Source organism: Ranitomeya imitator, chromosome 4 (genome assembly GCF_032444005.1).
Source record: "Ranitomeya imitator isolate aRanImi1 chromosome 4, aRanImi1.pri, whole genome shotgun sequence".
NCBI lineage: Eukaryota > Metazoa > Chordata > Amphibia > Anura > Dendrobatidae > Ranitomeya > Ranitomeya imitator.
In genome coordinates this window covers 187,972,056-187,994,110 of record NC_091285.1, presented here as the reverse complement: position 1 = coordinate 187,994,110, position 22,055 = coordinate 187,972,056, and the positions used below count along the sequence as shown (strand labels likewise).

General features: G+C 47.9%; 2 protein-coding genes across 2 annotated transcripts in view; one reads left to right on the top strand and one right to left on the bottom strand.

The window, feature by feature from the left end:
* Window positions 1-723: 723 nt before the first annotated feature.
* On the bottom strand, window positions 724-15,993 carry LOC138675716 (uncharacterized). Its single transcript, XM_069764178.1, has 3 exons — window positions 15,934-15,993; window positions 2,024-2,177; window positions 724-1,935 (listed from the first exon to the last, which is right to left on the bottom strand). Exons 2-3 carry the CDS (start codon window positions 2,164-2,166, stop codon window positions 1,383-1,385), a joined length of 696 nt encoding a protein of 231 aa, XP_069620279.1. The 5' UTR covers window positions 2,167-2,177; window positions 15,934-15,993; the 3' UTR covers window positions 724-1,382.
* Window positions 15,994-16,079: 86 nt separating this feature from the next.
* The window catches only part of ZNF346 (zinc finger protein 346), a 50,970-nt gene continuing 44,994 nt past the window's right edge, over window positions 16,080-22,055 (top strand). The window contains exon 1 of the mRNA XM_069764177.1: window positions 16,080-16,228. Coding sequence (XP_069620278.1) covers window positions 16,171-16,228 — 58 coding nt within the window. The 5' untranslated portion in view covers window positions 16,080-16,170. The remainder of the gene's footprint in view (window positions 16,229-22,055) is intronic.

The window sequence follows — 22,055 nt, the reverse complement described above, 5'->3', positions numbered from 1 at the left end:
GCCCTTGATGGGAAACATATCAGTGCGCGTAAGCTGCCGAACTCAGGGTTCCAATTCTATAATTATAAACAATATTTTTCTGTAGTGTTGTTAGCTCTGGTTAACAGTCACTACAAGTTTATAATTGTAGACATTGGGGCCTATGGGAGAACGGGAGACTCTCTAGAATCTTCAATTCTTCCATTATGGGTCGGCGGCTGCGCAATAACCAGTTGGACCTACCACCACCTCGTCAGCTTCCAGGCTCCAATCCAGTTTCTGCGCCTTATGTCCTTGTTGCAGATGAGGCCTTTCAATTAACCAGGCATGTAATGAGGCCATATCCCTGTCGAAACCTGGATCACCGAAGCTTATCACGCGAAAGGCGACTGGTGGAGTGCGCCTTTGGCATTCTTTGTGCCAAATGGCGGGTCCTCCAGTCAGCCATTCAGCTGAGTGAAGCCAACGTAAATGAGGTCATCAAAGGATGTGTGGTCCTACATAACTTCACCAGACTTCATGAATGCTCCTCATCTGATGGTGCTGAAGGTGTGTTGGGCAATGTAGGTAGGCCTAGACCACATGTGATCCCTTATCATCTAACGCTTTCCATACTGAAAGTACATGATATTTATACTAATTATTTTGTGACACCTCTGGGTGCTACTCCCTGGCAAGAGCATGCTGTATCTATGTTGTAAGTTTAAAATGTTTGTGTATATAAATATACTTTTTTCATTTAAGTTGTGTGTGTTCATTTTATTTGTTATAGATGTTTTTTTTTTCATTTTGTATCTTGTATTAATTATTTTAAGAAGAGACAAAACTTGCCATTTTTTATAAAGCCAAAAGATAAATCTGGTTTTAAGAAAAAAAAAAAGTTGTCATAGGGCTTTTGTGGCCATAGAAATTTGGCCATACCATTTTTTCAAATGTTGTAAAACATAACAATGAAACATTAACAGTAATTTGCTATAGCAAAATCAGATAAAATACATTATACATTTTGGAATGTTGATGGAGGTGATGGCGGAGTCCAGCCTATCTTTCTTGCTGGCTTTGGTGTCCAACTTGGCCTTCACCCTGTGTGGGTGCATAATCTTGGCCATGATGTATGTTGTGGCCAGAATCAGATTGGTGAGTGGCAAAGTGTCCATAGGGATAATTTACATTATACTCCTGGGGATTCTGGAAACCACGTGACTCATACCCTCCAATATAACCATGACGTCGAAAGCCAGGTTGGGACCAGCCTCCAACACTGGGTCTGTACAAGTGGCCATATTGGGCAGGTGTTTTATTGGATGCCATTTGGGCCTGTTGTGGCTAAGGTTGGTTTTGGGGAGGAATGGGTTGAGGAGTAGGCACCAGTGGAGGAAGTGCGTCAGATCCATATTGCCCATTCACTTCTGGGTTGAGGTTAACTCGGAGCAGGTTATGGAGTTACCGCTGCAACCTCTCCAAGAACTCAAGTAACTCATATGAGGTATTGGGGGGAGGGTGCATGAATCAATGAGGATAAGCATTGATCCTCGCACACGTAGCCTCACCTCACGGGGTAGGGCACGTAGGCACCGGGCCAGACTGCGGGAATATGCCTCCTCATCCAGGGCAGCCCTGGACAGGTAATTCAGCACCCCCGTGTCAACATGCCTCCTTGTATCAGAGGCAGGGATGTCTCGCCTTCGTCGCCCACGGCGGGATATGACAGCAGGCTGGGGGGAGGCCTCCAGGGGAACAGTAGGGCTGCTGCTGTCGCCTGGTTCATCAAGGCTGCAGGGTGCTCGTGCGGCTGCTGGTCCAGGTCCTGTTGCAGGTGCTGGTGCAGGTGGAGCTTGGGTGATGCAGCTGGAAGGCTGAGAAGATGGGCCAGCCACCTCTTCACCTTCCCCGACCGGATCAATAATGGACTCAGAATAAGACCCTGTCTCCCTCCCAGTGAGGTTGGGCTGAGTTCTGTTGGGAAATTGAATTTTACAATAAAAAATTTAGACATATGACCGTAAAAAGCATATGTGTAATGTGGTGTGATGCATGTACTTACGGTCTCAGATCCATAATGGGAGCCAGAAATGCCAGTCGGTCAAAATATATGTATTTGCGCTTGGTCAGTGCTGTATCCCCACTCCTGGCCCGCTGCTGACGTTCACGCCTATATTGGTCGCAGATGCTGCGCCAGCGTCTCATAACATCTTCAACTGCAATGACAGACAATAATAATGTATAAGGACATTGCTCACATTGGATCAACAAGTTTATTAACATTTTACATAGTCATGTGGACTATGAATATGGACGCGACTCCACTCCCATAGGGGTGGAGCCGCATATTCATTACTGTAATGAGTGGTACGATGTGACCGCTGAACATAGGACGAAGCTGCCGACTCCCGGAGACTGTCAGCGAGATGCTGCCAGGGACCGCATTGAGAGCAGGTGAGTATAACAGGGGAGGGTGAGCATTCCGATATTCACCTGTCCCCATTCCACCTCTGCGCGCCGCTCCGTCTTCTGTGCCCTCTGGCTGTGACGTTCAGGTCAGAGGGCGCGATGATGCGGATAGTGTGCGCCGCCCTCTGCCTGAACAGTCACTGCAGAGGAAGCGGAAGACGGGAGAGATGCCCGGTGGTGGAACGGGGACAGGTGAATATCGCAGGTGCCGGAGGCCTGCTCAGGACAAGAGGTAAGTATGTCATTTTTTTTTTTTTTTATCGCAGCAGCAGCATATGGGCCACATATTTCTATGGAGCATCTTATGGGGCCATAATCAATCATTATGCAGCATTATCACTAGAAGTCCCAGAGACGGGTCATTTGATATTTCTACCTTTGAAACCCAGAGAAGGGTCAAATGACCTAAAGGATTTTATCTATAGCTTATCTTATCTCTATTCACTGTCTATTGTTCTGTAATTAAGGCCATTACTGTTGCACCACAGGAGGTTGTTTGCTGTTTTCCATCGAGTTTACCCATGTAGTTTCAAGTTAGTTCTGTTCAGTTTATTGTATTTGATAATATAAAGACTATACATATTGTATTTAGTTATTATTTGTGCAAAAAAGCGCTGAAACAATTAATCATTTTTTATATATTTTAAATAGAGATTTTAGAGCAAGGTACAGCTGTGAGTAATGACCAGAAGCATTTGTATCTAAAGGTACCGTCACACATAGCGACGCTGCAGCGATACCGACAACGATCCGGATCGCTGCAGCGTCGCTGTTTGGTCGCTGGAGAGCTGTCACACAGACCGCTCTCCAGCGACCAACGATCCCGAGGTCCCCGGTAACCAGGGTAAACATCGGGTAACTAAGCGCAGGGCCGCGCTTAGTAACCCGATGTTTACCCTGGTTACCATGCTAAAAAGTAAAAAAACAAACGCTACATACTTACCTTCTGCTGTCTGTCCTCGGCGCTCTGCTTCTCTGGTCTGGCTGTGAGTGCCGGGCAGCCAGAAAGCAGAGCGGTGACGTCACCGCTCTGCTTTCCGGCTGACCGACGCTCACAGCCAGAGCAGGAGGAGTGCAGAGCACAGCGCTGGAGGACGGACGGCTGTAGGTAAGTATGTAGTGTTTGTTTTTTTACTTTTAGGATGGTAACCAGGGTAAACATCGGGTTACTAAGCGCGGCCCTGCGCTTAGTTACCCGATGTTTACCCTGGTTACCAGCGAAGACATCGCTGAATCGGTGTCACACACGCCGATTCAGCGATGTCTACGGGGAGTCCAGCGACGAAATAAAGTTCTGGACTTTCTTCCCCGACCAGCGATCTCCCAGCAGGGGCCTGATCGTTGGTCGCTGTCACACTGGACGATATCGCTAGCGAGGACGCTGCAACGTCACGGATCGCTAGCGATATCGTCTAGTGTGACAGTACCTTAAGGCTATGTGCACACTTTGCGGATTCCACTGCGGATTTTTCCGCAACGGAATTCCAAAATCCAATGTGAAAACCCGTTGCGGTTTTTACTGCGGATTTATCGCGTTTTTTACTGCGGTTTCTTCTGCGGATTTTCATCTGCAGTTTCCTATTGGAGCAGGTGAAAATCCGCAGAAAAGAAGTGACACGCTGCGGAATGTAATCCGCAGCGTTTCCGCGCGGATTTTTCCGCAGCATGTGCACAGCGTTTTTTGTTTCCCATGAGTTTATATTGTACTGTAAACTCAGGGGAAACTGCTGCGGATCCGCAGCGGTCAAAGGTACCATTACATGTTACGATCTCGTCGACGATATAGTTAGAAATGTCACGTGATCACATCGTTCGTGCAATCAGTTTCACATCGTCCAAGAGGCGTCACATGCAACTATCTTGTTAACGATGTAAATTTTGGCATAGCGTTAGCCTCATTGCAAACGTTTGCAGAACGATTTTTCACAATGGCAGGAATAGAATTTAGACCAAAATCGTTCATCTCAGCGTTACACTGAACGATGCTGCACATCTTCTGACACATAATTGGACGACGATCGTCAGATTTGAGATCCTGACCTCAAATCTGCGATCAGCGATCCAACGATGTGTTCGTCCGATATCTTCACGTTACACGCAACGATGTGAAAACGACATTGCATGAACGACGTGATCACGTGACGTTTTCAAACGATATCGTCAACGAGATCGTAACGTGTAACTGTACCTTTAGGCCTCAATCACACTAGCGAAAAAAAAATCGTAGCATGTTCATTCTTGTGCAAATTTGGCGCGAAAAAAATTCGCACAAGAGGACTGAAATTTTAGTGTGAAAAATATACAAAAGAACAACTGTTATTTGTTTTGATGCTTTTTATTTTTTTTAAAAAACCAATAAGATTTTTTTTTCACTAAAGGGTTATTTCACACCAACATCAAACAAATAGTCACATTTTCAAGATGAGCAGTGTATAAGCGGCATGGCCAAACAAATGTGATAAAACAGTGAACAAGAAAACAATATAATCAAATTATACAACAGGGAGGGATGTTGGTGGAGGAGTGGGAAGAGGGGAGGGGGGAAAGGGTAAAGACAAATACATGGGGGTAGGGGAGTAAAGGAGCACGCATCAAAGGATGCTTTTTATTTTTGTTATAAAAATGTTAAAAAAAATACAAGGAATAAAACAATTCCACACATATTTTCCATAGGCTGCAGTGGGTGGCTGTGTGTGTGTGAGTGGCATGTCCTTGTGTGACTAGCATTTCAGCACTGACTCAGCAGTCTGTCTGAACATGTCGGAACATACCTGGCACTGCCTGGGTATGTCCCTGGTACATTTGCCACACGTGTATTTGTAGCAATCAACACATCTCTCAGTTGCACAATTGTTCGTACATCGATGGTTGACCTGACACTTCACCCTTTTGCCAGGGCTGGGTGTGGAAGGAAGTTGCCAAAGGAGTTTCTCCTTGCGTGCCTTCTTTTCAGTCACATGACGGCCACCTAACTCTTTTGCAAGCTCAACCAGGAAGTCCACCCGTCTCTCCTGCACCCCAGTGCATGCCTGATAAAGAACATGAGCATTGAGTGCTGCCATGTCAATCATGTTGTAGAACACGGCGACTGGCCATCTCCGTGTTCCTGCACCATTTGGTCCATTACATCCACACCGCACTTTGTGTGGTTGTATTGTGTGACCGTGTTTGGCTTCCTTTTGTTGGTAGCCTCAGTCTCAACCACGCTGTGCATGCTGCTGAGAATGTAGACGGCCTTCTTTCGTTTGGGTGCATACACTGTCAGTGTGGCACCAGTGGTTGAAAATACCTGAGTGGTGAATTCAGTGCGGTCCATCTGTCTAGCGGATTGAGGAATTTCCCGGCGACTCTTGTTGACTATGCCGAGGATAGTGGTTTCCCGACTAAGCAGTGGTTGTGCAAGTGACAATGATGTAAAGAAATTGTCCGTGGTTACAGTTCTGCCCTTGTCCATGAATGGTTCCATCAGCCTCATCACTACAGTTTCGGACAGTCTCTCCTCGCTGGGACGACTGGGGTCCTTGCCAAGATATGGGAGGACATTACAGATGTACTTTGATTTCAAGTCGCAAGCCACCCAAAACTTGATGCCAAACTTGTCTGCTTTTGTTGCAATGTATTGCAGAAAACAGCAGCGAGTCTTTGAAGGGAAAAGCTGTTCATCAATAGTGATGTGTCGACCAGGGTTGTAGGATGCGATGCAGTTGGTGACAAATGATCTCCACACATCGGAGATTGCAGCAAACTTATCGGTCTCCACTCGCTCACTGCGCGTGAACATGTCATCAAAGCGTAGGTGTTGCATGATGTCTTGAAAGCGGTTTCGGGTCATAGTGGCAATGATCCTTGGGTTTCCCAGGTTTGCTGACCAGCTGTCACGTAGTGATGGAACCTTGGTCACCCCCCGCAAGATAATGACTGAAATAAATGCCATTAGTTCCGGGAGACCCATGAACCAATCCACCTGCTCCGTGTGAGGTGCATGTTGAGTAGTCCATTCTTCAATGCTACGAAGCATGTCAAGACTGATAAAACAGAGGAAGCTCTGAAGGCGACTCTGGACACTTCGTCTGGCCTTAGCACTTGGCTTTCCATCTGTAGGGTACGGTTCTATTGGGGTCAAATGGAGATGTTTCCCCACTTGTACTTCATGCCACACTGTGCCATCTTTTGCGGTCTCTGTCGGCTCACTCGCCAACCGAGCTCTCTTTTTTGGTAGAGGCGGAGTCTCCTCATCTGCAAGATAAATAATTTCAAATAAGCATTTTGTTTTGGTTCAAAATAAAAAAGATAGTCAGGAAATAAAATAGGTACCTCACACTGCCTTTTTTAGCATCCTGTTCTGTCTGTTTTTGAAACAAGCAGAACAGGATCCTTTTTGGCCCCCATGCACCGTAGGTGATGTCCGTGTGCTATCCGTGAATCCACAGATAGCGCTGTCTGCTGTCACCACATACTCACCTCCCTCCAGCGCCTCTTCTCCTCTCACTTCCGGTTCACTCTTGGGCTCAGTGAAGTGAATATTCATAGCCTAATGAGCGGCACCGAAAGTGAGAGGAACTGTCAGCGCTGGACTGAGGTGAATATGAAATTCTTTATTTTTAGGCTTTTCACTTTCCTCCAAAAAGCGGTCCGTGCTTCCGCAAAACAACGGACATGTCTCTGGGTAGAGCAGACGGACACGCATGTGCTCCACACAGACACAGTTCATGCGGAATGGGGCCATAGGGGAACATGTGTCCCGTATGTCCGTGCATATGGCATGTGTCAGCACAGACCCCACATGTGCCGGCTGAAGGACTATGTCTTCTCCATCTGAGTCTGAAGAGTTTAGGCCCCTTCACATTAAGCGACGCTGCAGCGATACCGACAACGATCCGGATCGCTGCAGCGTCGCTGTTTGGTCGCTGGAACGCTGTCACACAGACAGCTCTCCAGCGACCAACGATGCCGGTAACCAGGGTAAACATCGGGTAACTAAGCGCAGGGCCGCGCTTAGTAACCCGATGTTTACCCTGGTTACCATGCTAAAAGTAAAAAAAAAAAACCACTACATACTTACCTACCGCTGTCTGTCCTCCAGCGCTGCGCTCTGCTTCTCTGCTCTCCTCCTGTACTGTCTGGGAGCCGGAAAGCAGAGCGGTGACGTCACCGCTCTGCTTTCCGGCTCACAGCCAGTACAGGAGGAGTGCAGAGCGCAGCGCTGGAGGACAGACGGCTGTAGGTAAGTATCTAGTGTTTGTTTTTTTTTACTTTTAGCATGGTAACCAGGGTAAACATCGGGTTACTAAGCGCGGCCCTGCGCTTAGTTACCCGATGTTTACCCTGGTTACCAGTGAAGACATCGCTGGATCGGTGTCACACACGCCGATCCAGCGATGTCTCCAGGGAGTCCAGCGACGAAATAAAGTTCTGGACTTTATTCAGCGACCAACGATCTCCCAGCAGGGGCCTGATCGTTGGTCGCTGTCACACATAACGATTTCATTAACGATATCGTTGCTACGTCACAAATAGCAACGATATCGTTAACAATATCGTTATGTGTGAAGGTACCTTTTGTGTTGCTCAGAATCAGTTCCAATGCCTCTTCAATGGTGTGCCTTCTCTCCATTTTCTTTCCTGTGAACAAAATAGGTTTCTCCCCCAGAGCACATAAAGCTGCATGCAAATTTGCTAATGCAATGCAGCTGGGGGGGGGGGGGGGGGGGAGGCAGACACTCAGGAGCAGCTCATATTCTTTCTTTCTTGTGAGCAGCAACCCCCACACTCAGGAATAGCTTGCATTCTTCTGTTTACACACTCTTATCTTAGATAATCCCCCCTGCAGATTCCTCAGGCAAAAGCACATTTACAAATGAAAGGATGCTAATTAAGGTGTCAATATGGACTGAGGGTCATTTGACCCTCTCTCAGGACTTCAGGGGGGGATCTTGAAATTCCCGGGACTTCTAGTGTTAAATGGTGCACATTTTCTATGGAGCATCTTGTGGGGCCATAATCAACCATTATGCAGCATTATATGGGACATATTTTGTATGGAGCATCTTATGGGGCCATAATCAACCATTATGTAACATTATATAGGGCACATTTTCTATGGAACATCTTATGGGGCCATAATCAACCTTTAAGCAGCATTATATGGGGGTTGGGGACAAGAGATTCTCAGTGCTGCAAAGCCTTCCCCATCGGAATGTCATCACCCTCCCGATGAGATGGCATCGGACCATCTAGTACCATAGAAACTGTCAGCTCTGCACTGACAAAGTAGCACATCATGCACAGGGCATGATCAGCAAGTTTTCTAGGTCTGGTGACCCGAATGTTGTCATGATGACATCGGGTCACCATGGCAACGAACGGGATCCCGCGTCACGCCGAGGGGTCTCCAATGCAAAGGAAAAGGGGCTGTCAGCCCTCTGCCGCCTTTTGGAATACTGTGATCAGCATTTCAGGGGTTAAAGTGCCGGGAGCAGTCAGTGACCGCTCCTGGCACTTAGTGTCGGGTGTTGGCTTTCAGAATCAGCTGACATCCGACGGCAATCGCCCGCACAACCCCGAGTGCGCAGGAGATCTCTCAGATGTAATAATACGTTCCTGGTCAAATAAGCCCTGGGCAGGGGATGGATTATTACGTCTCATGTCAGAATGGGGGTTAAAAAATCTTTTGGCCAAAACAAAAGCTGCTGGCTATGTATGTGATAAGGTGTTTGCTGGGAACTGTTAATATCGGTTTGTTGAGGATGTGGTGCAAAAGTCGAGTTTTTCCAAAAGGGGCGGTGGAACTGTAGAAGGTTCGAGGTATGAAGGCGGAGCTGGGGTGGAGTCTTAAGGAGGTCCAAAAACTTTGCCAGTGTAGGGCCTGAAGTTCCTAGTGGCATCCCTGATCATGTTACTGTCCCATATCCTCAATGGTATGGTCCAGTCCATCGTTATGGTGATTGTGTTATACCCACTTTATACTTTTCTATATACAACCCAAGTTCCAAGATAAGTTGTGATCCTGTGTAAAATGTAAAGAAAACAAGAATGCAATGATTTGTAAGGGTATGTTCACACGTTCAGGATTTCCATCCTTTTTTTTTTCAGGACAGTTTTTTTAAAAAAAACTGCAGCTCTTGGCAGAAAACGCAGGTCCTTTTTTTGTCCTTTTTTGATGCGTTTTTTGATGCGTTTTTTTATCCTTTTTTTATGCAGTTTTCTATGCAGAGACTGTGTGTTTCCTAGGAAGCTTTTTAGGGCTAAAATGGCTGAAAATACCCTAACCCTACCCCTAACCCTATTCTAACCTTAGTGAAAAAAAAAAAAAAAAATTCTTAATTTTTTTATTGTCCCTACCAATGGGGGTGACAAAGTGGGGGGGGTGTCATTTACTATTTTTTTATTTTGATCACTGAGATAGGTTATATCTCAGTGATCAAAATGCACTTTGGAGCGAATCTGCCGGCCGGCAGATTCGGCGGGCGCACTGCGCATGCGCCCGCCATTTTGCAAGATGGCGGCGCCCAGGGAGAAGACGGACACCGGGACGCCGGGTAAGTATAAGGGGGGGAGATTAGGGCACGTGGGGGGCATCGGAGCACTGGGGGGGGCATCGGAGCACGGGGGGGGGCATCAGAGCACGGGGGGGCAGCCACACTCCGCCCACGCACTTCCGCCCGCTCCCCCGCACTTCCTGCTGCAGCGGTTCTGCACATCAAATCGCAGTAAAACCCGCAGATATATTTTTGATCTGCGGGTTTTACTGCGATTTTGACCTCACAATGGAGGTCTATGGGTGCAGAACCGCTGCGGTTCAGGAAAAAGAAGTGACATGCTCCTTCTTTTTTGCCGCAGCTATTCTGCGCGGCTTTTTAAACGAAATTACGGATCATGTGCACAGCAGTGACTGTTTTCCATAGGGTTACATTGTTATGTACCCTGCATGGAAAACAGCTGCGGAACCGCAGCGGCAAAACCGCTGCGGTTCCGCAGTAAAAAACGCACTGTGTGAACATGGCCTTAATCTCTTAGGCATACTTAATGAACTGAACACAGATCATAAGGTGAAAAGATAGACATTTTTCCATTTTATTTGAACAAATTAACTTTTAGAAATTGATGGCAGCAACATCTCAAAAAAGTTGGGATATCGCCATGTCTACCAAAGTTTAAAATAGTATGTACAGTAAATGTCTGGGAATTGAGGAGACCAATCAGTGGAGGTTTGAGAGAAATGTTTTGTCCCACTCTTGCCTGATGTAGGATTCTAGTTGCTCAACAGTCCTAGGTCTTCTTTAGCTGGAATTTTGATTTCATGTTTCCATTGGTGAAAGATCTGGACTGCAGGTGGCCGGTTATGTGCACTACTTCGACAACCCCTTCTCATCCTTCATGTTTGGCCACGTTAAAATAAAAACACCTATAGTCACCTCCCGTGGCAGTGCCGTTCTAGAGGTGGTGGCATTCGCATTCCCTTGGCTAATGTGAGATTGTTATGACATGTGATCCTGGTGCCCAATCAGCGCTAGCGTCGCTGTCCCAGCCTTCGGACAAATCAAATATCAAGAGGAAGTCAGAGAGCACCTGTAACCCTGACTTCTTATTGATGTTCAATGCATTTGAAGGCGGGAACAGTGACGCCGGTGCGGATTGGGCACCAGGCAACCTCATTTGAGTCCCAGGAAAGCAAGTACCAACACCACTGGAATGGTGCCAGCACGTGAGGCAATAGGAATCAGAAGGGGGAGTCCAAGTAGTGGACAATCTTTTCAAAAATTACTGAAAAAAGGCTCTCACACAGTTCTATCAAGGGAAAAAAGGTAGATCTCAGAAACTGGCAACCTTGAACAAAATAAAATTACTGTATATACTCGAGTATAAGCCGACCCGAGTATAAGCCGACCCCCCTAATTTTGCCACAAAAAACTGGGAAAACTTATTGGCTCGAGTATAAGCCTAGGGTGGAAATGCAGCATTTACCGGTGACTTTCAAAAATAAAAATAGATCATTATTTCCCCATAGCTGTGCCATATAGTGCTCTGCACCGTTCATTATTTCCCCATAGCTGTGCCATATAGTGCTCTGCATGTTCATTATTTCCCCATAGCTGTGCCCCATATAGTGCTCTGCACTGTTCATTATTGCCCCATAGCTGTGCCATATAGTGCTCTGCACCGTTCATATTTCCCCATAGCTGTGCCATATAGTGCTCTGCACCGTTCATTATTGCCCCATAGCTGTGCCATATAGTGCTCTGCACCGTTCATATTTCCCCATAGCTGTGCCATATAGTGCTCTGCACCATTCATTATTGCCCCATAGCTGTGCCATATAGTGCTCTGCACCGTTCATATTTCCCCATAGCTGTGCCCCATATAGTGCTCTGCACCGTTCATATTTCCCCATAGCTGTGCCCCATATAGGGCTCTGCACCGTTCATATTTCCCCATAGCTGTGCCCCATATAGTGCTCTGCACCGTTCATATTTCCCCATAGCTCTGACATATAGTGCTCTGCACCGTTCATATTTCCCCATAGCTGTGCCCCATATAGTGCTCTGCACCGTTCATATTTCCCCATAGATGCTCCACATAAATCTGTGCCGCTGCTGCTGCTGCAGTAAAAAAAAAAAAAAAGCCATACTCACCTTTCTTGCTTGCAGCTCCCGGTGTCCGGTCTCGGCATCTCTCCGCTCTGACAGATCAGGCAAAGGGCGCCGCGCACACTATATGCGTCATCGCGCCCTCTGACCTGCACAGTCAGAGCGAAGAGACGCCGGGAAGATGGAGCGACGCCGGGAAGATGGAGCGACACCCGGCGTGTGGAACGGGGATAGGTGAATATGCGATACTTACCTGCTCCCGGCGTCCGGCTCCTTCTCCCGGACAGCTGTCTTCGGTGCCGCAGCTTCTTCCTCTATCAGCGGTCACCGTTACCGCTGATTAGAGAAATGACTATGTGGCTCCACCCCTATGGGAGGTGGAGCCGCATATTCATTTCTCTAATCAGCGGTCCCACGTGACCGCTGAACAGTGGAAGAACTGCAGCATCGAAGACCGTGGGACAGGCGGGGAGCGTCAGGATCGCTGGAAGCAGGTAAGTATGCCTCAGCGCCCTCTCCCCCGCAGACCCTGCCACCCACCTTGACTCGAGTATAAGCCGAGAGGGGCACTTTCAGCCCAAAAATTTGGGCTGAAAATCTCGGCTTATACTAGAATATATACGGTAATAAAAAAAATTAGAAAAATATTTAGAATTGAGAGTCCTCAGTGGTTGATACCTTTTAATGGCTAACTGAAAAGATGGTGACAAATTGCAAGCTTTCGAGACTACACAGGTCCCTTCATCAGGCTAAGGTACCGTCACACTTAGCGCCGCTGCAGCGATACCGACAACGATCCGGATCGCTGCAGTGTCGCTGTTTGGTCGCTGGAGAGCTGTCACACAGACAGCTCTCCAGTGACCAACGATGCCGGTAACCAGGGTAAACATCGGGTAACTAAGCGCAGGGCCGCGCTTAGTAACCCGATGTTTACCCTGGTTACCATCCTAAAAGTAAAAAAAACAAACAGTACATACTTACCTACAGCCGTCTGTCCTCCAGCGCTGTGCTCTGCACTCCTCCTGTACTGTCTGTGTGAGCACAGCGGCCGGAAAGCAGAGCGGTGACGTCACCGCTCTGCTTTCCGGCTGACCGACGCTCACAGCCAGTACAGGAGGAGTGCAGAGCACAGCGCTGGAGGACAGACGGCTGTAGGTAAGTATGTAGTGTTTGTTTTTTTTACTTTTAGGATGGTAACCAGGGTAAACATAGGGTTACTAAGCGCGGCCCTGCGCTTAGATACCCGATGTTTACCCTGGTTACCAGTGAAGACATCGCTGAATCGGTGTCACACACGCCGATTCAGCGATGTCTGCGGGGAGTCCAGCGACCAAATAAAGTTCTGGACTTTCTTCCCCGACCAGCGACAGCACAGCAGGGGCCTGATCGCTGCTGCCTGTCACACTGGACGATATCGCTAGGGAGGACGCTGCAACGTCACGGATCGCTAGCGATATCGTCTAGTGTGACGGTACCTTAAGACTAAAAGCAATTCTAAGAATCACATATTTATGCACAACACAGCACAGAAAAAAAAAAGGAAAAACCATGGATAAGACAGGTGACATGAAGCAGAATTACCATGAGTGATAAACAGTTATGTCCATAAATATTGGACCAGTTCTTAGAGAAGGATTGTTTTACTGTCCTCTGATTGGGGTCTGGTTCTGTTGTGATGACCCCTCATAGTCTGAGGGGCAAGTTCCTTAGTTGATGTAAAAAGACATAAATCCGTGCGACACATTTAAGGTCAAAGGTCGTCATCAGTTTATGGAATGGAATGTGTCGCAAGGGTTTATGTCTTTTTACATCAACTAAGGAACAATCCTTATCTAAGAACTGGTCCAATATTTATGGACATAACTGTTTATCACTCATGGTAATTCTGCTTCATGTCACCTGTCTTATCCATGGTTTTTTCCTTTTTTTTTCTGTGCTATGTTGTGCCTAAATATGTGATTCTTCAGAATTGCTTTTAGTCTTTGCCTGATGAAGAGACCTGTGTAGTCTCGAAAGCTTGCAATTTGTTACCTTTTAATGGCTAACTGAAAAGATGGTATCAACCACTGAGGACTCACAATTCAAAATATTTTTCTATCTACTGGCTAACACGGTACCAAGATATATAGCTTTCCTGTAAAAAAAAAAATTTACATTTTTAAAACGTTCGCCCCCGGATGTTTTGCACCCAGCAGTTCGCCCCTGCACATTTCGTCCCCAGCAGTTCGCCCCGGATGTTTTGCCCCCGGATGTTTTGCCCCCAGCAGTTCGCCCCCGGATGTTTAACACGAGTGCAGATAACCTGAGGTAATCTGCAGCATATAACACGAGTGCAGATAACCTGAGGTAATCTACAACATAGAACACGAGTGCAGGTACCTGAGGTAATCCACAACATAGAACACGAGTGCAGGTACCTGAGGTAATCCACAACATAGAACACGAGTGCAGATAACCTGAGGTAATCTACAACATAGAACACGAGTGCAGGTACCTGAGGTAATCTACAACATAGAACACGAGTGCAGGTACCTGAGGTAATCTACAGCATAGAACACGAGTGCAGGTACCTGAGGTAATCCACAACATAGAACACGAGTGCAGGCACCTGAGGTAATCTACAGCATAGAACACGAGTGCAGGTACCTGAGGTAATCTACAGCATAGAACACGGGTGCAGGTACCTGAGGTAATCTGCAGCATATAACACGAGTGCAGGTAACCTGAGGTAATCTACAACATAGAACACGAGTGCAGGTACCTGAGGTAATCTACAACATAGAACACGAGTGCAGGTACCTGAGGTAATCTATAGCATAGAACACGAGTGCAGGTACCTGAGGTAATCTACAGCATAGAACACGGGTGCAGGTACCTGAGGTAATCTGCAGCATATAACACGAGTGCAGGTAACCTGAGGTAATCTACAACATAGAACACGAGTGCAGGTACCTGAGGTAATCTGCAGCATAGAACACGAGTGCAGGTACCTGAGGTAATCCACAACATAGAACACGAGTGCAGGTACCTGAGGTAATCTGCAGCATATAACACGAGTGCAGGTACCTGAGGTAATCTACAACAGAGGTCCCCAACTCCAGTCCTCAAGGCCCACCAACATGTCATGTTTTCAGGATTTCCTTAGTCTTGCCCAGGTAATAATTGCATCACCTGTGCAATGCAAAGGAAATCCTGAAAACATGACCTGTTGGTGGGCCTTGAGGACTGGAGTTGGGGATCTATGATCTACAACATAGAACACGAGTGCAGGTACCTGAGGTAATCTATAGCATAGAACACGAGTGCAGGTACCTGAGGTAATCTACAACATAGAACACGAGTGCAGGTACCTGAGGTAATCCGCAGCATAGAACACGAGTGCAGGTACCTGAGGTAATCTATAGCATAGAACACGAGTGCAGGTACCTGAGGTAATCTACAACATAGAACACGAGTGCAGGTACCTGAGGTAATCCGCAGCATAGAACACGAGTGCAGGTACCTGAGGTAATCTATAGCATAGAACACGAGTGCAGGTACCTGAGGTAATCTACAACATAGAACACGAGTGCAGGTACCTGAGGTAATCTACAACATAGAACACGAGTGCAGGTACCTGAGGTAATCTACAGCATAGAACACGAGTGCAGGTAACCTGAGGTAATCTATAGCATAGAACACGAGTGCAGGTACCTGAGGTAATCTACAACATAGAACACGAGTGCAGATAACCTGAGGTAATCCACAACATAGAACACGAGTGCAGGTACCTGAGGTAATCCACAACATAGAACACGAGTGCAGGTACCTGAGGTAGAACATGCGTATTTTTACATCCTCAATATATAAATTACGCTTTGCTATGTAGGATAGATGTGCTAACAGTAGATATTGCTGCAGTGACAGAACCTCTTACCAGTTACCACTCCTAATGGGAGCCTTGCGCTACCACAGAACACGAGCAATGCTGTCTTGTCAATAAAGTTTTGTTTTCATACAAAGTACAAGCTGAGGGTGTTCGAATCTCGCGAGATTTTGGTGGGTCTGCGTAAATTTCGCGAGATTTTTTTTTTTTGCTTCTCAACGCGTGTTCTCTTTCTTGACGTTGCGTGTGGTGCGGTGCGCGGTTATCACACTTGCTACCAGCGGGAAAATGGCACAGGACTTCGGGAACGGTGGCGATATGAATCTGCCGGTGGGGAAGGATGCAGGTAGATGAATGTGACGTATACGTTAGCTCTGTTTGCTTGAAGGTGGGTGTAACCGCGGTAGGCCGAGGGGTGCCAGGCGCAGTGTCCCGGCATCATCGGCCAGCGCTTGTGCGGCCTGTACCCGCAGCTATGGGCTGTGAGGGGAGCGGCCGGATGCTCCCGTGCTGTGGATACACACACTCCGCTGGCCTCTGTATGTCTGCGGTTCCATAGGCTTTCCACACCCCATGTTACTACGGCCAAGGGCTTTCTCCTAGCTGTGTGTAATGCAGTAATGGGACAAGCACTACAGCATGAACGTTAGGTAGGGCTATCTGCCCACTTTTTGCGTTTTTTCAGTGTTTTTGCCACCATTTTCTGCGGCGGAGTCGCATAAAAAACTCTTACAAACAGCATCCCATTCAATTCTAATGCATTCCACAATTGTGCCCATGATGCATTTTTTTTTTTCCCTCGGCGGAAACTCATCGCGGTAAAAAACGCAGCATGTTCATTATTTTTGCGGAATCACAACATTTCCGCACCCATAGACGTGCATTAGAAATCCGCTTAAAATCGCTTGCAAAACACGTCTAATTCCGCGTCTAATTCCGCATGTGTTTTTCCTGTCAAGGGTTTACGGATTTGAAGCAGAAAATTCCACGTTGCGTATTAGCCTCTGGAATTTTCTGTGCAGATTCTGCATCTCTTGGCAGAAAACGCAGGTGCGGATTTGATGCTGTTTTACTGCTGATCCTGTGTGGATTTCATGCTTTTTTTTTATTTTTTTTTTTTATCCCTGCTGATTTCTATAACAGAATGGGTGCAGAAAAGTGAAGCTTCAATGAATCCCACTGATTCTGAGAGAGTTTTTTTTGTGACCTATTTTACTTCATGTTAGTGGTAAAATTTCTCCGATATGACTTGCGTTTATTTATGAAAAAACGGAAATATAACGAAAATGTAGCAATTTTCAAAGTTTGAATTTTTATGTCCTTAAATCAGAGAGTTGTCACACAAAATGCTTATTAAATAACATTTCCCACATGTCTACTTTACATCAGTACAATTTTGGAAACAAATTTTTCTCTAGTCACCTTCCACAACAGCATAGGAGGTTGTCTCCACACCCTAATAGGGGACAGGAAGCACAAGAGGTTAAAAATCCCTCCCACCTCCAGTTCTCCAGTGTCTTTCCTGTCCCCCATGGGGCATGGAGAGGTTACCGTATGCTGGGGTGGCTGTGGCATACCTTTTTTAATTTTGCTTTTTCTAACCGGTCAGTAGTGATCGTGGGTTCGTCCCTCCTCCGTTCTGCTCCCGTTGCCAGCCGCCTCGGGACCTTCCCGGCCCACCTGCATCCCCATTGGGGGTAAAGCACGCCGGTGATCCCCAACCTGAGGCCTCCTGTAGCTCTCCGGTCTCTCTTCCTCCTTCTCATGCTGTTCGGCGTCCCGGAAGCGACGTTGCTGGGAGTCGCGCCTCACTTCCGGGCCCTGCGTTCCAGTGGAGCACAGGCACTTCCGGGATCGGGTCGAACGGCGTGCTGAGCATGTGAAGATCATCTGAGCCTGCTCCTGACCCTGGGAGGAAGAGGGGGAAAAAACTTTAAACGCGCTGGGGGCAGGGTTTAAACCTATCTATACCTGTCTGAAGACACCTTCCAGGTAAGACTGATCCCGGTATGGAGGGTGCTTCCTGTCCTGCAACTGCAGATCCCAGCGCTGCCCCTGCTCCTGTAAGTAGGATATAAGGGGGTGGGGGTCCTTGGCTAGGGATTTTTTTTTCTAATTCAGGGTCCCTTCTTACACTTCTCTCCCTCTTTGTAGGGAGTCAAGTCTGCCCGTAGTACCCCGGCCAAAAAGACTCCAAAATTTGCTATCTGCATTAAAGGGAACCTGTTACCTCCAAAATTGACGGTGAGCTAAGCCCACCGGCATCGGGGGCTTATCTGCAGCATTCTGGAATGCTGTAGAGAAGCCCCCGATGTAACCTAAAAGATGAGAAAAAGAGGTTATATTATACTCACCTGGGCGGTCCGATCCGATGGGCATCTCGGTCCGGGGCCTCCCATCTTCATAGGATGACGTCCTCTTCTGGTCTTCACTCTGTGGCTCCGGCGCAGGCGTACTTTGTCTGCCCTGTTGAGGGCAGAGCAAAGTACTGCAGTGCGCAGGCGCCAGGAAAGGTCAGAGAGGCCCGGCGCCTGCGCACTGCAGTACTTTGCTCTTCCCTTAACAGGGCAGACAAAGTACGCCTGCATCGGAGCCGCAGCATGAAGACCAGAAGAGGACGTCATCTGATGAAGATGGGAGGCGCCGGACCGCGACACCCATCGGACCAGACCGGGACCGCCCCTGGGTGAGTATAATATAACTTCTTTTTCCAGGACGTCCTCCTGACAGCACCCTGGAGGACGTCCTCCTCCCCTTGCTGGGACAGGAAACGCACGAGTTTAAAAGGTCAAGTCCCACCCACAGACCTCAGTGTTTTTCCTGTCCCTCCAAGGAAAGGACGCACGAGTGAGAAGCTGCGCAGGACTTACCGGAGCTCAGGGGGATCGTGCGGCTTGCCAATACCCTTCCCCCTGTCAAGAGGTTCAGGGCAGAAACTCTCCGGTGGGGGGTCCCTCTGCTCCAAAGACCAGGAGTGGGACGAGGCTCCTGGTGGCAGCCGCTCCTCCCGGTGGGAGGCTCTCGGCTGCGGACGCTATCCACGCGGTGTGCGGCCATCCTGGGCAGCATGGTATCCAGAACGACGTCTCCAGGCAGGAAGTCGTCAGAACGCGTCACTTCCGGTCCGTCGGCATTTTGTTACCGCTACTTCCGGTAACGCTGTATGTGCGGGGAAAGCGTGCAGTGAATCGCACAGCGGCAGAAGCGCTCCTGATCTGGCGCCGAGAGCTGCGGGGACCTGCTACCCTTATCATGGAAGCAAGCACTCCAACCGAGGAGGGGGTAAGTGCGCATGGCGCAAGTTCCCCTATCTATATGCAGAAGCAGGCTCAACCCAGTGCTTATCCCTTCTTATGTTATTTAAGGATAAGGGAAACCCCGCGGGTCCTCCTGTTCAGATTAAGAAATCCGGCAAGGCATCTGGGAAATCCTTTAGATGTCCCCTTTGTAATATGAAGCTCCCGGACTCCCATGGGAAATCCTTATGCGGGGACTGCACAGCTAAGGTCGTAAGGGACGAGCAACCCACACTGCTGGCTGAAATGAGATCCCTTATACGTGAAGAAGTACAAGCTTCTTTATCCACCATGGTGCAGAAATCCAGTCCTATCCCCAGCCGTAAGCGGGCCAGACGGGAGCAGGATTTAAGAGAACAGGAGGTTACTTCTGAGGACCAGTCTAACTCAGAGGACTTTGTCTCAGAGGAAGAGGGAGAGCTTCCGTCAGGAAGCCAAGATTATCAAAGAAAATACCTCTTCCAGGCAGAAGACACAAATGATCTGGTGCAGGCGGTGCGATGCACCATGCAAATAGAGGAGACATCTAAACCACAGACCAGGCAGGACTTGATGTTTGGGGGACTTATGTCATGTCAGCAGACAGTATTTCCGGTTAGCGAGCACATTAAGGCCATGATTCTGGAAGAATGGAAAGAGGCAGAACGCCGGCTGGTGTTATCCAAGGACTTTAAAGCTCGTCTACTTTATGAGCCTGAAGACATAAAATTATGGGACGAAGTTCCTAAAATAGACGTTCCTGTGGCAAAGGTGGCTAAGAAAACGGCCATACCTTTTGAGGACTCATCAAACCTGCGCGATCCTATGGATAGGAAGGCTGACATATTGTTAAAAAGAGCCTGGGAATCTTCTGCGGCTCTAATAAAAACTAATATAGCTGCTACTTCGGTAGCTCGGTCTATGTACCTATGGATGGGTCAATTGGAGGAGCACCTATCCAATAAGACCCCGAGATCCGAAATCATAAATTCTCTTCCTATAATGAAATCTGCCACGGCTTATCTGTCTGATATGACTGCTGAGTCAGTCAGATTTTCGGCCAGATGCAGTTCCTTATCTAACGCGGCTAGGAGGGCGGTCTGGCTAAGGTCCTGGTTAGGGGATAATGCCTCTAAATCAAAATTATGTTCAATTCCCTTCTCAGGTGAAAGGGTTTTTGGACCCTCTCTGGATACTATTCTGGAGTCAGCCTCCGACAAAAAGAAGGGGTTTCCAGAGGAGAAATCTAAGAAGCCCCAGTCCTTTCGGAGAGGATTCCCCTTCAGAAGGCAGTCTGAGTTTAGAGGAGGCAGATCCAATAGAGGATCTTATAGGGGCTCCCGTAGCCAGGGCTATAGAAACAGAGGTTTCTTCTTCAGCCCTTCCTCAAAATCTAAATCGCAATGACGCCAGTCTTATAGGGGGTCGGCTCCGCCAATTTTCGCACAATTGGGCCCGGATCACCCAAAATAAGTGGGTCCTTCGGACCATCTCAGAAGGCTACAATATCGAGCTCAATATCGAGTCAGATTTTCGGCCAGATGCAGTTCCTTATCTAACGCGGCTAGGAGGGCGGTCTGGCTAAGGTCCTGGTTAGGGGATAATGCCTCTAAATCAAAATTATGTTCAATTCCCTTCTCAGGTGAAAGGGTTTTTGGACCCTCTCTGGATACTATTCTGGAGTCAGCCTCCGACAAAAAGAAGGGGTTTCCAGAGGAGAAATCTAAGAAGCCCCAGTCCTTTCGGAGAGGATTCCCCTTCAGAAGGCAGTCTGAGTTTAGAGGAGGCAGATCCAATAGAGGATCTTATAGGGGCTCCCGTAGCCAGGGCTATAGAAACAGAGGTTTCTTCTTCAGCCCTTCCTCAAAATCTAAATCGCAATGACGCCAGTCTTATAGGGGGTCGGCTCCGCCAATTTTCGCACAATTGGGCCCGGATCACCCAAAATAAGTGGGTCCTTCGGACCATCTCAGAAGGCTACAATATCGAGCTCTACTCCCCCCCCCCCCCCCCCCCCCCCACCAGACAGATTCATCAGTCCTACGGTAGTATCGCGAGACTCTCCCATGTTGATAGACCTAATGGAGATGCTCTCCTCAGAGGTCATAATTCCGGTACCATCCCTGGAAATAGGCCTGGGGCATTACTCCTCCCTTTTTTCCATAATGAAACCGTCCGGCGAATCTCGCACTATAATAAATCTGAAACCTCTGAATGCCTGGGTCAGGTACAAGAGGTTTCGTATGGAATCCATCCGTTCGGCAATACTCCTAATAGATCAGAATGCTGTGATGTGCACTCTAGATCTAAAGAGTGCCTATTATCAGGTTCCCGTCCACCTTTCTTCTCAGAGGCTTCTGAGGTTTGCGGTAGTTCTGCCGTCCGGGACCTGTCACTTCCAGTTTCAGTGCCTTCCATTTGGTCTTGCCTCAGCACCTCGTATCTTCACAAAGCTGGTGTCGGAGATTGTCGCTTTCCTAAGAAATCAGGGGATCAGAATAATCCGTTATCTAGACGACTTTCTTCTGGTGGCAAGAACGCCAGAAATTCTATCAGACCACAGGAACCGAACTATTTCGGTGATGGAAGAACTTGGTTGGGTCATAAATTGGCGAAAATCCGATTTAACTCCAGAGTGCAGGAAGACTTTTCTGGGAGTATGTCTGGATTCAATAAACAGAATATCCCTCTTACCCGAGTGCAAGCTGATTGCAATACAGTCTCAGATTCGGCTCCTGCTGGAGACAGAGTGACAACAAGGATGGCCATGCGAGTCCTCGGCCTAATGACGGCCTGTATTCCGTGCGTAAGATGGGCTCAGTTCCATTCAAGACCACTGCAGAAATTGATTCTTTCCAGATGGGACAGGAGTCGGTCTTCTCTGGACAGTACTTTAGA

What these genes read in the sequence shown, in the direction of transcription:
- LOC138675716 (XM_069764178.1), bottom strand. Translation starts at nt 2,166, where the DNA reads ATGAGACGCTGGCGCAGCATCTGCGACCAATATAGGCGTGAACGTCAG. An exon ending in CCCATTATGGATCTGAGACC is followed by an intron (nt 1,936 to 2,023) that starts GTAAGTACATGC and finishes ATTTCCCAACAG; the next exon opens with AACTCAGCCCAACCTCACTG.